The sequence below is a fragment of the Podarcis erhardii genome (genome assembly GCF_964252035.2).
Source record: "Podarcis erhardii genome assembly, chromosome: 11".
In the NCBI taxonomy this organism is placed as follows: Eukaryota; Metazoa; Chordata; class Lepidosauria; order Squamata; family Lacertidae; genus Podarcis; species Podarcis erhardii.
In genome coordinates, this window is record NC_138501.1 from 42,567,448 (window position 1) to 42,581,750 (window position 14,303).

General features: G+C 44.0%; 1 protein-coding gene across 3 annotated transcripts in view; it reads left to right on the top strand.

Annotated features, from left to right (window-relative positions):
• Window positions 1–14,303, top strand: part of CPLX4 (complexin 4) — a 39,820-nt gene that overhangs the window by 865 nt on the left and 24,652 nt on the right. For 2 of the 3 annotated variants that reach the window (XM_081881716.1, XM_081881718.1), the window contains exons 1-2: window positions 825–1,789; window positions 9,552–9,639. In XM_081881716.1, coding sequence (XP_081737842.1) covers window positions 1,623–1,789; window positions 9,552–9,639 — 255 coding nt within the window. In that variant the 5' untranslated portion in view covers window positions 825–1,622. Of the gene's footprint in view, window positions 1–824; window positions 1,790–9,551; window positions 9,640–14,303 lie in introns of those variants that run through there. The other variant, XM_081881717.1, reaches the window with a different exon arrangement.

Genomic DNA, 14,303 nt, shown 5'->3' on the forward strand with positions numbered 1-14,303 from the left:
TTCGTCCAAAGACCAATGGGCAATTTACAACATAGAACTTAATAAATAATATACAGTATTTCAAGGCATAACCCATTAGCCAGACAATACGAAAAAGTAAAACAGTTGTTTTATACAGTTCTCTCATTCTTTGCTCTTTTTTTGGTAAAAAAAAAAAATGAAGTGTTGGTACTGGTATCTTGATAAAAAAATACTGTGAGTGTTAGGACAAAATGGCTGCCACATGCAGAAAAAAAAGAGGTAACATTTCCATACTACACACTAGTACATAATGCATAATGAAAACATCAGGAATAACTTTCTGACAGTAAGAGCTGTTTGACAGTGGAGTGGTCTCCCTCTGGAGGTTGTGAACTCTCCTTCCTTGGAGGTTTTGAAGCAGAGGTTGGGTGGCCATCTGTCATGGATGCTTTAGCTGAGATTCCTCCATTGCAGGGGGTTGGACTAGATGACCCTCGGGTCCACTCCAGCTCTGAAATTCTATGATTCTATGGTTCTATACTAAGCTACAATGTCAAAGTACAGTGGTATCTCGGGTTACATACGCTTCAGGTTACAGACTCCACTAACCCAGAAATAGTACCTTGGGTTAAGAACTTTACTTCAGGATGAGAACAGAAATCATGCTCTGGCAGCAGGAGGCCCCATTAGCTAAAGTGGTGCTTCAGGTTAAGAACAGTTTCAGGTTAAGAACAGACCTCTGAAACAAATTAAGTACTTAACCCGAGGTACCACTGTGTACACAATACCGGCATCCCAGCAATAAACTCCTCTGCCCCTGCTAAATATGTTCGTAATCTACTACCCACTTCTCTCAGATGCAACTATAAAACATAATAGACATCTAATAATATAACTCACATCTAATTATATGTGTCATTAATTTCCCTCCTTATTTACTTGATTCTACATGCCGGAGTATGAATGACTGGCAGGCAGAGAAAGGGTTCCATAGAAGTTTGGCACAATGTTCCAATGGTGGACCACAAACCACTTAGGAATCTGAAAGAGCAGACCAGGCTGAAATCCAGTGCCCAATGGGATAAAACAATATTAATGGATAAAAGGATTGATTCTCGTTTAATGACGAATCCTATTCCCCCCTCCCTCCTTCCCTACAAATCTCTCTGGTCCATGGTTTGCTGACCCGTATCGCAGGGTGCTCATGCAATCAACCAGGTTCCGCCATTTAAACTAAGCATCTCCCATCAATCGCAGGCATCTCTTGCGCTCAAAGGTCTTGAAATAACGGGCATCTTCCCATTGTCTCAATGTCGGCAAATTTTTGGGTGTTTTTTCTTTTTTAAAATGACAATTGGCTTAAGGTATTAATATAAAAAGTAGGTGGCTGCATCTAATGATTTTTTCCTCCGAGTAATCTGAACCATCTGCCTCTGGATACTAAGGAGTTCACTGCGCTAATCCAGATTATGGCTGACAAACTGTTTTCGGCGTAGAGTTTTCTGTAGCTCCGTGCCCTTCAAGATCTGTGTGCAAGGCTGTAGAAATTCCATTTGCCGAATAGTTTACTCTTTTTCCTTTCGAGGTCGCGTCTCTCTGCTCTTGGCTGGTTTTTCAAATTTCGGAAGTGAGCCGCTTTTGGGGCGAAAGGAAAGAAGAACATGGCTTTCCTAATGAAAAGCATGTTGAGCAACCAAGTGAAAAATTTGGGGCTTGGTGGAGGGGGTGATGAAGCCAAGGAAGAGGCAGCCCCCACTGACCCAGCCGCAGCCGCAGGGATGACCCGGGAAGAATATGAAGAATATCAAAAGCAAGTGATAGAGGAAAAGTGAGTATAGATTCCTGTATTATCAGCTTGTAACTGATCCACTCTGTCTCAGTCTGTGAACAAGATAATAAAACCACAGGGGATGTATATGGGTAAAATCTTTCTGCTACTTACTCTCAAGAAGTTCTGTTGATTTTTCATGTCACTGTCTCCTTGAGAATTACACCAGGGCATTTTAATTCCCTTCCTCCAGATTACTAAGAGAGGGGGAAAGAGAAACATCTTGAGACGTCCCATATAATGATAGCTGTATGAACAGAACCATATTTTTTTGTGGTTAGTGCGTCACAATGTCCCTCAATCCACTGAAACATTTTGACCAGTTCAACAGAATGCCTCATTCGGTTGGTTAGTTTTGATTTTATTTCTGTAGACTAAATGAATGGGAGGGGAAGTTGTATTCCCCCCCCACCTAAAAATAAATGAATACATGGGGAATTAATGCTCAGTGTTATGTGAGCCTTCCTTTGAAAGTGCTATATAATGTGCTTAAAATAATCCCTGGCTTTTTCCCCCTGCGATGAGTCATTACAATTATGCAAAAAAAAAAAAAAGGAAAGTTTAGTCTGCTGTAATTTAATTCTCTATACCTAGAGGAGAATCTACTGATTTAAAAATCACAAGCCTTTTTATTTGTCCTTCCTCTGCCCAAACTTTCAAATATACAGCATACACAAGTAACTGTTTTTACTTGTTAAAATGAAGCTGGGTATTTTTAAAGTTGTAGAAAAGCTCTGTGAAATGTTAACACTGTCAAGTATACTAGTGATATCAATAATCTGCCTGTACGCTCATGTGAAGGAAAATGAAAGGGGTTCAGTAATGAAAGCATTAAAGCCAAGCACAATTGAAACTCCAAAAACAATTGAATTTCAAATCCCTAGTGCATCATTTCGCTAATGATCAATTACATAATGGTTGTCTAAATCCCACATCTAAGATGATTAAGGGTGAAAGGTTAATGATCTATGGAATTTAAGGCAGACCAGGTTATATTTAGAAGTTGTCATTTCTGTGAGGTGGACTTCTAAACGTATGGAATCTTAAATGCAACTTCTTTATGCTGGACAGTTCTTAGCAAAAAAAAAAAAAAAGGTACACCAGGGAGTGGTCAACCTCCTCCCCTCCTTTAACACCTGGAACAAATACAATCTTTGCGTAGGTGAAAGACGCCTTTCAATACTGCTTTTTAAGCCAAATTGCATCAAATGCTAAAAGCTGTTTCTTGGCTGAGAAGAGAATTTGCACGTATTTCAGGACTGGAATGAAACCTTTTACACAGAGAAGGGGGAAAAGCTGCCACCATGGAAATGGGTGATTAAGGTAACTTCTGGATTGTCACTGTTAAGTTGTGGGTTGACATAGCAGACGACTCAGCGATTTCTCCAAGTAGCTCTTTATTTCGTAAGCTGGAATAGAACTGACTGCAAACAGCTCAGCCGGCCTGCTTTTATAGGCAGCCGGCTGTCAACATTGTAGCAACAACAGCCCAGAGTTCCCGCCTAAAATAACTGACGCGGACCTGAGGGAAAACTATCTACAGACCTGAGTGAAAACTATATACAGTATCCCCCTGCTGGCCCAGGGTGAAACTTCACTACATAACAGTCACCATTTCCAGGTGGGATTCAATGACATACCAGCAAATTCAGGTAGTGCCATTGAAGTTGTTTTGAAGCTCTTGCGCAACAAACCCATCCACCATCCCCGACAATCAGACTTTGGGGGTAAGCAAAGTGATGGGGATACTCCCAGCAAAGTGTGGGATGACACCTGCTTGGTCCAACATGGTATAACCTCCCCGCAAACAAATCGGAATGAATAAGCAGCTGGCAGCATCGCCCGCAAACCTTGTACAAGCAAATCAGGATGGGTGCTCAATAACCAGGTCATCTGGAAAAGACCCTAGCCATCAAAAGAACTTGGTAATGGGCGCAACGTTCCCCCTCCCCTTGTAATATCTCGGTTTTACAGATGAATAGGCCGAAGTTCACAGAGGTTAAATGACTTGCCAAAGGTCACACACTGAATCAGTGGATCAGGCTGGATTAAATGCCTTGTGACCCTCCGGTTTTCCCTCTCTGGTTTTCCCTGTTTCCCTGTATTTGCGACTTCGTCAGATGCTCAGAATGCAGCAGTGCTGCCAAACTGTAAATTCTAGAAGTCTGCAAAGGACAAATGTGAGATAAAGCCCACAACCAAATAACCATGAACGTTATTCAGTCATGAAAGTGACAGCACTGGGGACAGGGAATCAAACTGATGATCTCCACCAGGCTTCCTTGGCCATCCAGATGTTTTTGGCCTACAACTCCCATGATCCCTAGCTAGCAGGACCAGTGGTCAGGGATGATGGGAATTGTAGTCTCAAAACATCTGGAGGGCCGAGGTTAAGGAAGCCTGATCTACACCATACCTTGAAAACACACAGCTCCACCCCCCAAGAATCGTGGGAATTATGGTTTAGCCCCATACGGAGCTATAATTCCCAGCATCCTCAAAAAACTAGGATTCTTTGAGGGAATCATAGAATTGTAGAGTTTGAAGGGACCCTGAAGGTCATCAAGGCCAACCCCCTCTGCAATGCAGGAATCTCAGCTAAAGCATCCATGACGGGTGGCCATCCAATCTCAGCTTAAAAACCTCCAAGGAAGGAGAGTCCACCAGCTTCCGAGGGAGTCTGTTCCACTGTTGAGCAGCTCCTACTGTCAGAAAGTTATTCCTGATGTTTTGTCGGAATCTCCTTTCTTGTAACTTGTAAGCCATTGGTTTGGATCCTACCCTTTGAATTAGAAAAAAACAAGCTTGCTCTGTGGGATAGCCCTTTAGATATTTGAAAATCGCCTTCATATCTCCTCTCAGTCTTCTCTTATCAATGCTAAACATACCTAACTCCCTCAACCGTTCCTCACATGTCTTGTTTCCTAGACCCTTGATCATCTTTGTCGCCCTCTTCCACACATGTTCTAGCTTCTCAGTAAGCTTCTGAGTTTTGGTCTGCCTGACCTTCCCCCTGCAGCTGTTGACTACACTTGTATATTCTTCCTTTGCCATTTCCCATTTCTTCCATTTCTTATTCATGCCCTTCTTAAAGCTCAGTTCATCTGTAAGCTCCTTATGCAGCCACACTGGTTTCTTAGAAGTTTTCTTACTGGTTTTCTTCCTTGTGGGAATGGTCTACATTTGTGCTTTCTTTCATACAGACATACATATGTGTGTGTGTGTTTGTGTGTGTTTTTTTTAACATATCATTTCCAACAATTATTAAACATACTTTTATATCTTATACAATTTTTTGGACTTCCATCAATCACATCTGAAAATTTTCCAGTCTTTTCACTTAATTTGCATTTCTTACTTTCACTGTTACATTTAAATATCATAACTAATGTCTCTCTTCTTTCCCTTCTTTGCAATATTTCATATATTTCTCCTTACAAAACTTCTTGTAGTCCTACTAGCATAATTTGTTGATTACAGTTGCTCTTCAAATAGTTCATATATTTCTTCCAATCTTCTGTAAATCTCTGGTCCTGCAGGTTTCGAATCCTTCCTGTTATTTTATCCAATTCTGCGTAGTCCATTAAATTTGTCTGCCATTCTTCTTTCATCGGTATTTCCTCTTGCTTCCGTTTCTGGGCCAACAATACTATTGCAGCTATTGTTGTGTATAAAAATAGGTCTGCATTTGTGCTTTCAGTACTTCACCTTTAAGAAACTTCCATCTACAGTGGTGCCCCGCAAGACGAACGCCTCGCAAGACGGAAAACCCGCTAGACGAAAGGGTTTTCCGTTTTGGAGGTGCTTCGCAAAACAAATTTCCTATGGGCTTGCTTCGCAAGACGAAAATGTCTTGCGAGTTCCTGCAGGTTTTTTCCCTCCCCCCCCCTTTTTCTAAGCCGCTAAGCCACTTATCTGCTTATCTGCTAAGCCGATAAGCCGCTAAAAGCCGCTAATAGCGCTAATCTGCTAAGCTGTCAATGGGCTTGCTTCGCAAGACGAAAAAACCGCTAGGCGAAGAGACTCGCGGAACGGATTCTTTTCGTCTTGCGAGGCACCACTGTATCTTGGACTCTCTTCTCTTTGAGTATTTCTGCCCATGGGATATCATTCGGTAATTCTTCAAGCATTTTGAAATCGGCCTTCTTAAAGTTCAGAGTGCATGTTGAACTACACTTAACCTTCCCTTGCCTCTGTATAATGAAACCCAAGAGAACAATATCACTTCCTCCCAAGGTTCCCTGTACTTCTACTTCATTGATCAGCTCCTTCCTGTTGGTGAGGACCAGGTCTAAGATAGATTCCCTTGTTGCTCCTCCCACTTTCTGAGAAATGAAATAGTCAGCGAGGCTATAGAGGAATTTGTTGGACCTTACATTCTTGGCAGAGATACCCCAACAGATACAGTGGTACCTCGGGTTACATACGCTTCAGGTTACAGACTCTGCTAACGCAGAAATAGTACTTTGGGTTAAGAACTTTGATTCAGGATGGGAACAGAAATCGTGCTCCGGCGGTGCGGTGGCAGTGGGAGGCCCCATTAGCTAAAGTGGTGCTTCAGGTTAAGAACAGTTTCAGGTTAAGAACGGACCTCCAGAACGAATTAAGTACTTAACCCGAGGTACCACTGTATTGGGGTAGTTGAAGTCTCCCATGACTCTCCTTTTTGAATGGTTGGCAATCTGCTGTAGGAAAGCATCTTCTAAATATCCAGTTCGGCTTAGAGGTTTATAGCAGACACACTGCATGGTCACAGCTGTTTCTCTCTCTTACAATTTTTACCCATATACTCTCCATCTGGTTTCCACGACCCAGGTCATGGTTCTCTTCACATGTATACACACCCTTTACATATAATGCTACTCCTCCTCTCTTTCTGTATGGTCTATTCCTTTTTAATAGGTTATGCCCCTCGATTTCTACATTCCAGTTATGAGTCTCCCCCACCAGGTTTCAGTAATGCCTATTAGGCCATATTTGCAAAGTAGCAGCTTCCTTCTGAACTCTCATCTTTACATATCTAGAATCATAGAATCATAGAATCATAGAGTTGGAAGAGACCACAAGGGCCATCGAGTCCAACCCCCTGCCAAGCAGGAAACACCATCAGAGCACTCCTGACATATGGTTGTCAAGCCTCTGCTTAAAGACCTCCAAAGAAGGAGACTCCACCACACTCCTTGGCAGCAAATTCCACTGTCGAACAGCTCTTACTGTCAGGAAGTTCTTCCTAATGTTTAGGTGGAATCTTCTTTCTTGTAGTTTGGAACCATTGCTCCGTGTCCGCTTCTCTGGAGCAGCAGAAAACAACCTTTCTCCCTCCTCTATGTGACATCCTTTTATATATTTGAACATGGCTATCATATCACCCCTTAACCTCCTCTTCTCCAGGCTAAACAGCTCCCTTAGCTGTTCCTCATAAGGCATCATTTCCAGGCCTTTGACCATTTTGGTTGCCCTCCTCTGGACACGTTCCAGTTTGTCAGTGTCCTTCTTGAACTGTGGTGCCCAGAACTGGACACAGTACTCCAGGTGAGGTCTGACCAGAGCAGAATACAGTGGCACTATTACTTCCCTTGATCTAGATGCTATACTCCTATTGATGTAGCCCAGGATGATCATGCAGTATGGAGGTGTCCACTGCTACATATCCAGTAGAGGTCTTCTGCTAAAAGCCACCACATGTGTCTTGAATGGTGATTGAGGAAGGCACCATTCCAACCTCCTCTTAAACTTTGCCTTCCTTCCACACTCACCCAAAGGCCTTCACTTCCCAGTTTCAGAAGCATGGCTTTAAGCTAAGTGCTTCCTAGAGGCCCAACGCAATGCACATGTCCCTCTGAACTTCCATGTTCAGAGACAGTAGGTGCTAAGGATACCATTCTTCATCTTGCCTATCTTAGGGGCTTCCTTAAGGCCAGTGTTGGAAGCAGGATGCTGCAGTAGGTGGAAGTAATGTCTGGTCCAGCACTTTAGATGCTGCCCAACTACTAGTGTGGTGTAGTTAAGAGCGGTAGTCTCGTAATCTGGTGAAGTGGGTTCGCTTCCCTGCTCCTCCACATGCAGCTGCTGGGTGACCTTGGGCTAGTCACACTTCTCTGAAGTCTCTCAGCCTCACTCACCTCACAGAGTGTTTGTTGTGGGGGAGGAAGGGAAAGGAGATTGTTAGCCACTTTGAGACACCTTAGGGTAGTGATAAAGCAGGATATCAAATCCAAACTCTTCTTCTTCTACTACTAGTATAGCTGATGTATGTTCATTTCACTGAATACTAGTTGCTGGAGGGAGCTATTGCCTTCATGCTCTGCTCTGCTGCTGGACTTCCCAGACACATCTAGTTGGCCACTGTGAGAACATGATACCCCTGGTCAGACCTGGAAGGGCCCCACTTATGTTCTTGCTTATTTATTTATACAACTTATATGCAATAGTCTCAAAATCGCAGTACAGTGGTACCTCAGGTTAAGAACTTAATTCTTTCTGGAGGTCTATTCTTAACCTGAAACTGTTCTTAATCTGAGGTACCACTTTAGCTAATGGGGCCTCCCGCTGCCGCCGCGCCACTGCTGTGAGATTTCTGTTCTCATCCTGAAGCAAAGTTCTTAACCTGAAGTACTATTTCTGGGTTAGCGGAGTCTGTAACCTGAAGTGTCTGTAACCTGAAGCATCTGTAACCTGAGGTACCACTGTACAAAAAAGAATAGGTAAAGGGACCCCTGACCATTAGGTCCAGTCGTGGCCGACTCTGGGGTTGCGGCGCTCATCTCGCTTTATTGGCCGAGGGAGCCGGCGTACAGCTTCTGGGTCATGTGGCCAGCATGACTAAGCCGCATCTGGCAAACCAGAGCAGCGCATGGAAACGCCGTTTACCTTCCTACCGGAGCGGTACCTATTTATCTACTTGCACTTGACGTGTTTTTGAACTGCTAGGTTGGCAGGAGCAGGGACCGAGCAACGGGAGCTCACCCCGACATGGGGATTCGAACCGCTGACCTTCTGATCGGCAAGTCCTAGGCTCTGTGGTTTAACCCACAGCGCCACCCGCGTCCCACAAAAAAGAATAAAAATCAGTTAAAACTATGAAATCAAACTTCAGTTAAAATGCCTGCTGGGATGTGTGTGTATGTGTTTTGGAATGTCAGTCAGGAGGGTAGCGGCCTATCGGCCCTCCTCTGGATGGGAATTCTACAAAACTGGGCTCCCAGTACTAAACACATGGCTTCTGGTAGATCCAAGCCATGAGAGACCAGTAACAATGGCTCTTCCAAAGACCAGGTCTGAGATACCTCAGTTGGCCTGAGACTCATAATCTCAGGGTTGTGGGTTCGAGCCCCAACTCGGGCAAAAGATTCCTGCATCGCAGGGGGGTTGGACTAGATGACCCTCATGTTTCCAACTCTATGATTCTATGATCTCAGTAACTGAGCCGGGATATAAGGAATTAGGCAGTCCTTGAGGTACCCTGGGCCTAAATGGTTAAGGCTAGAAATGGGTTAGTGTATAATGCAACCTGAGACTAAGGAGGGGGACTCATTGTTGAGAGCTGGTTGCTGGGAGCAAAGTACAGTTCGAAATATTCTTTGGGATTTGGGGGGATGTGCTTTAAGTGCATGGTGTGTATGTAATCATTACCTTCATTATGTTATTAGAATATTTATCTTGCGCTTGTGTGGTTTTCCGCAATGTCTTCTTCTGTGGTGCAGCCTTCCTTGCCAATTTCTTAGCCATCCATGATGACAAAACCTCCCATTTCTGTTCCCAGGATGGAAAGAGATGCAGCCTTTGCAACAAAAAAGGCCGAGAGAGCCGTCCTGAGGGTCCATTTGCGAGAGAAGTACAGACTCCCAAAGGTAAGATCAGATGTGTTTGGGGTTTGGTTTTTTTGTTTGGTTTTTTTTAAAAAAGCTGGGCTTTGATTGGTGCCAGCCAATCCAAAGCCTCGCCACCCCCACGCTGAGGTTCAGCCCAGACTCGCCACCCGCCTGCCAGCCTCTCCGTCCATGGCCTCTCTGTGGACATTGTGACAGGCACATTGCGGGGCTTCGGCTGGAGCTTGGTGCGCCTGCTGGCCCCATGCCTGGCACCTGGGAAGCCTGGCCAGGAAAGAAGTGGGGCCTCCACCACTGCCGGCTCCCAACCACAGGCAGAGCGGAGGAGGAAGGAAAGCAGGGGGAGGAGAGAGGCTGGGGTGAGAGAAGCCCCCCTCTGTTGTGCGCGCATGCAGTCTGGCCCGCCACAAGGTCTGAGGGATGGTGAACCAGCCCCCTCCCTAAAGAGTTTGCTGACCCCTGCAGTAGCCCACCATTTTTAAACAAAATGTAAAATGTCCCATGTTGGGGTTGCAATCAGTACAAGAGGGAACAACATAGATTGTTTAAATATTAACCTAAAGATATATATGTGTGTGTGTTCTTGACTACTTATCTGTGTGGAGAGAGAGAGAGAATACATATACATATACACCTTTAGAAGACATCTGAAGGCAGCCCTGTTTAGGGAAGTTTTTAATGTGTGACATTTTAATGTATTTTTTATCTTTTTTGGAAGCCACCCAGAGTGGCTGGGGAAACAAATAAGATGGGCCGGGTACAAATAATAACGTATTATTATTATTATTATTATTATTATTATTATTATTATTAGTGTGTGTGTGTGTATGTATGTATTATTACACACACACATATGTGGAAAAGTACGGTAGAATTGTTGTCCTCTCCAACCTGATTTACCAGAAACCCCTGACTGTTTTCAGCAACAGGTTGAATATTTCTTTTTTGGTGTCCCTGCTCCTGTGCATTAAACAACACCTTGGGATATATAAATGAAGTGTGTGACACCTTTTAGGGAGAGAGGGCTAGTTTTCAGAGGGCAGTCCTCTGTTCAAAGATGGAGGGCTGCTCAGTCCAGGCCTGGTTTAAAGATAAAGAACCATTATTCAGGGAGAACAGGTGAGGCCCCTAAATTGCCCACCAGCAGTGAGCACCCTGGCAGCATGTTGTACAGGCACACAGATCACACACTCACTGTATTTCCCACTAGTCTTTTCCACTATAGTACTATTTAAATTATTTCTCAATTTGCATGTGTATACATTTAAAGATGCCTCTGCGAGTTGAATGTGAATTCCCTGCCCCACTTTTGTCCTCTTTATTGGCAATGTATAACTGAGATCTTCAGTGCTGCTGATGCCTTGGGGGTGAAGGGAGGCGAGAGCAGCTGCAAGTAGCCTTCCACTTGCCTTACCCCCCCTTTCTCTCCCCCCAAATCCACAGTATATCCAACCTTTCGTTAAAATGCAGCATATCAAAGAAAACAGACCAAACCCATAAAAACCACACCTGAAAAACAGCAACAATTCGGCAGCAGAAACACCAGTCTCCTCCAGAGGCCCCTAGGAAAAGAAAGGCTGTTATTGGGGCCAGGGGCGGGGGGGACACAACACAACTGTCTCCAGTGGAAAGGAGTTCCACAGCCAGGGTGCCATAACAGAGATGAACACTCCCCTGAGCCAAGTCTAACGCAGATCTAATGTTCTGTCACCCACTAACATATAAATGGGAATGTCTTAAAAGGTGTGTATCTGAACATTAGTGGAAGCAGGTGAGGCGAATGGCAAAGCTACCTGGAGAGCCTAATGCCTTTTCAACGGGAAGTTTAAAGCTTTATATAAGTCTGAAGTGTTTTTCATCACCAGGCCAGAACATTGCGTGACTACAGTCTGCAACTGAATGACATGATGGCTAAATCTTGGTTATTAGGTTTTAACAGCTGGACTTAGTTTCTAAGTATAGAGAGAGAGGCTGGGTGACTTTCTATCTGTATTTTGTTTACTGTTCAGCAGTATAAAGCTACAAGAAAAATCCTGTGTTAGTAGTTCAGCTCACATTCTGAGAGTACAGTATTGTTACACATGCTCCAATTCAAGCAGTGAGATTTGACGGGTTCCAGTTCTTACTCTAAGGTTTCTCTTGCCACATAAGGAGCCTACAAGCTTGAAATTTGAAGTTTGAAAAAAAAAATTCCTCCAAAACCTTAGTTTTTGACTTGTTTAATTTAAAACCTGCCACTTGACCAAATTCCTGGATTAATTCTAGAGCCCTCTTAGTGCTAGATATTGGCTCCTGTAATGTCAATACAAGGTCATCTGCAAAGGCTTTAAGTTTATAATGTTTAACTTCGACCTGGATACCCTGAATCAAATGGTCCCTTCTTATCATGTTTAGCAAAACTTCCAAGACCGAAATAAAAAGCAATGGGGAAACTGGGCAGCCTTGTCGTGTCCCTTTCTCAATCCTGAACTCTTCCGTCACCACATTGTTAACTATCAGTTTAGCCTTTTGCTCAGAATAAATCGCACCTATACCGTTTTCAAAATTTTGCCCTACTCCCATCCCCTGAAGATTTTTCTTCATAAAACTCCAAGAAATATTGTCAAAGGCTTTCTCCGCATCTACAAATATCAAAACTGCTTCTGTATTGATGTTCACTTGTAACTTTTCCAAAATATTAATTACATTCCTCATATTGTCAGATAAGTGTCTACCAGGGAGAAAGTCAGCCTGATCTTTATGTATCGTTTCAGCTGAAACAAAATTTGAAGTTTGAATCCTAGAGTTGGAAGGGACCACAAGGATCATCTAGCCCAACCCCCTGCAATGCGGGAATCTTTGACCTGATTTGGGACTCAAACGCATTACCCTGAGATTACGAGTCTCATGCTTGACATAAATGTATTGCAATAAAAGCCATGCACTAATCAACAAAACAGGCCCTATAAAACAGCAGCAAAACTTCAGCAGCTAAAACTTACCACTGATAGACAGAAAAATAACCAGAATCCATCAAATGCCTGGGGAGAAGAGAGTTTTTCAAGTGTTGCGAAAATGATGTTAATGATGGTGCCAGGCAGACCTTGCTGGGAAGAGCATTCAACAGGTGGGGAGCCACAACCGAAAAGGCCCTCACCTTGTCACCATCCTTCAAACTTCCTGGTGGGGAGGGCACCCAGAGAATAACCTGAGAGGAAGAGCAAAGGGTCTGGATGGGTTCATATTGGGGAAAGTGGGGTGAGAAAAATGGTAGCTTGGTACTGAAACATTGTTAGTCGAAAGCTCGCTTTTGCTGTGGCGTCTTAGAAGGAGCATGGTTAAGGAGGTGTGTCTATGGGATCGGTCATGAAGGGCACCTGCACTTCAGCATGTATCACTTTGCCACTGGTTCGCACAGGATATGCCTGGTCAGGATTGGACCAAACCATCAATTGTGTGTATGTGTGTGGTGGGGTCCAGCCCAGCCACAATCTCATAACGATGTTGTTCCAGGTGGGCATGTTCTTTAGGACTAACTCCAAAAGCTGCAGATCCACAGGAGTGGCAGCCTTGTGTGGTCAACATGGAGAGCCCATGCACATAGAATTGTATGCACAGAAGTAGGAATTCAATGCTGTGCTAAGGTCATCATTCTGTCAGGTCAAGCATTTTGGTTTGCCAGACAAAACAATTGCCTTTTTCTCCCTGCTGTGCAGTGTTCCAAGCATTCTCTGACTTACCCCAAGACAATTTTGGTGGGGCATGGGGGAAGAGATGGGGGTAAAGGGCTTCTGCTAATGGCACTCACTACTTGAACCCCACCCATAACCTCTCCTTTCCAGATATCCTGCTGAAGGCTTGGATGCCAGTGGGGCTGGTTCAATGGCCGTAGTGCTACAGTTCCCTATCCATTTGTTTACAGACCAAAAGGAACAAAGAGGCCTATATCGTTGTGAGTTTGTTGTCTGGTTACACTGCAAATGGGCCTATCACCACTGTTTTGACTCCAGGAGTTTGCAGATACCAGACCCTCGATGTGTCCCTATTTTCCAGGGACGTCCCTGATTTAGAGAATCTGCCCCAGTTTCGGATCAATCCTAGAATGTCCCCCTTTTCCTTAGGATGCCTCTATTTTCAGTGGAGAAATGTTGGAGGGTATGGCGTTATCTGCATGGCTGTCAACGCTTCCTATTTTTAAAGGGAAATTCCCTTATAGGATTCCTCACAAGAAAAGGGAAAAGTTGACACCGATGGTTATCTGACCCCCAAGCCATCTGAAAACAATCCTGTATAGGGAAGTTCTTTCATGTTTAATGTTTTATTACCTTTTTTATATCTGTTGGAAGCTGCCCAGAGTGACTGGGGCAACCCAGTAAGATGTGTGGGGTATAAATAGTAGAATTATCATTATGGAATGGAACGTCCCTATTTTCACCAGAGGAATGTTGGAGGGTATTAAATACTTAAAGCTTTCCTAAGAGCTGTGGGGTGGTCCTCAGAATGGACACTTCACTTGAAGTGGTGAGTCTTCGATGAGTGCACTTGGCAGGTCTGTGTGAGAAACAACCGTTACAAAGAGGAGATGAGAAAGCGCAAGAGACATGAATTAAGTCAAGAATTGCACAGTGGCATATCACTGTGGTGTAACAGTATTGGACCAGGACTTGGGAGATGTGGGTTTGAATCTGCACTCAGCCATGAAGATC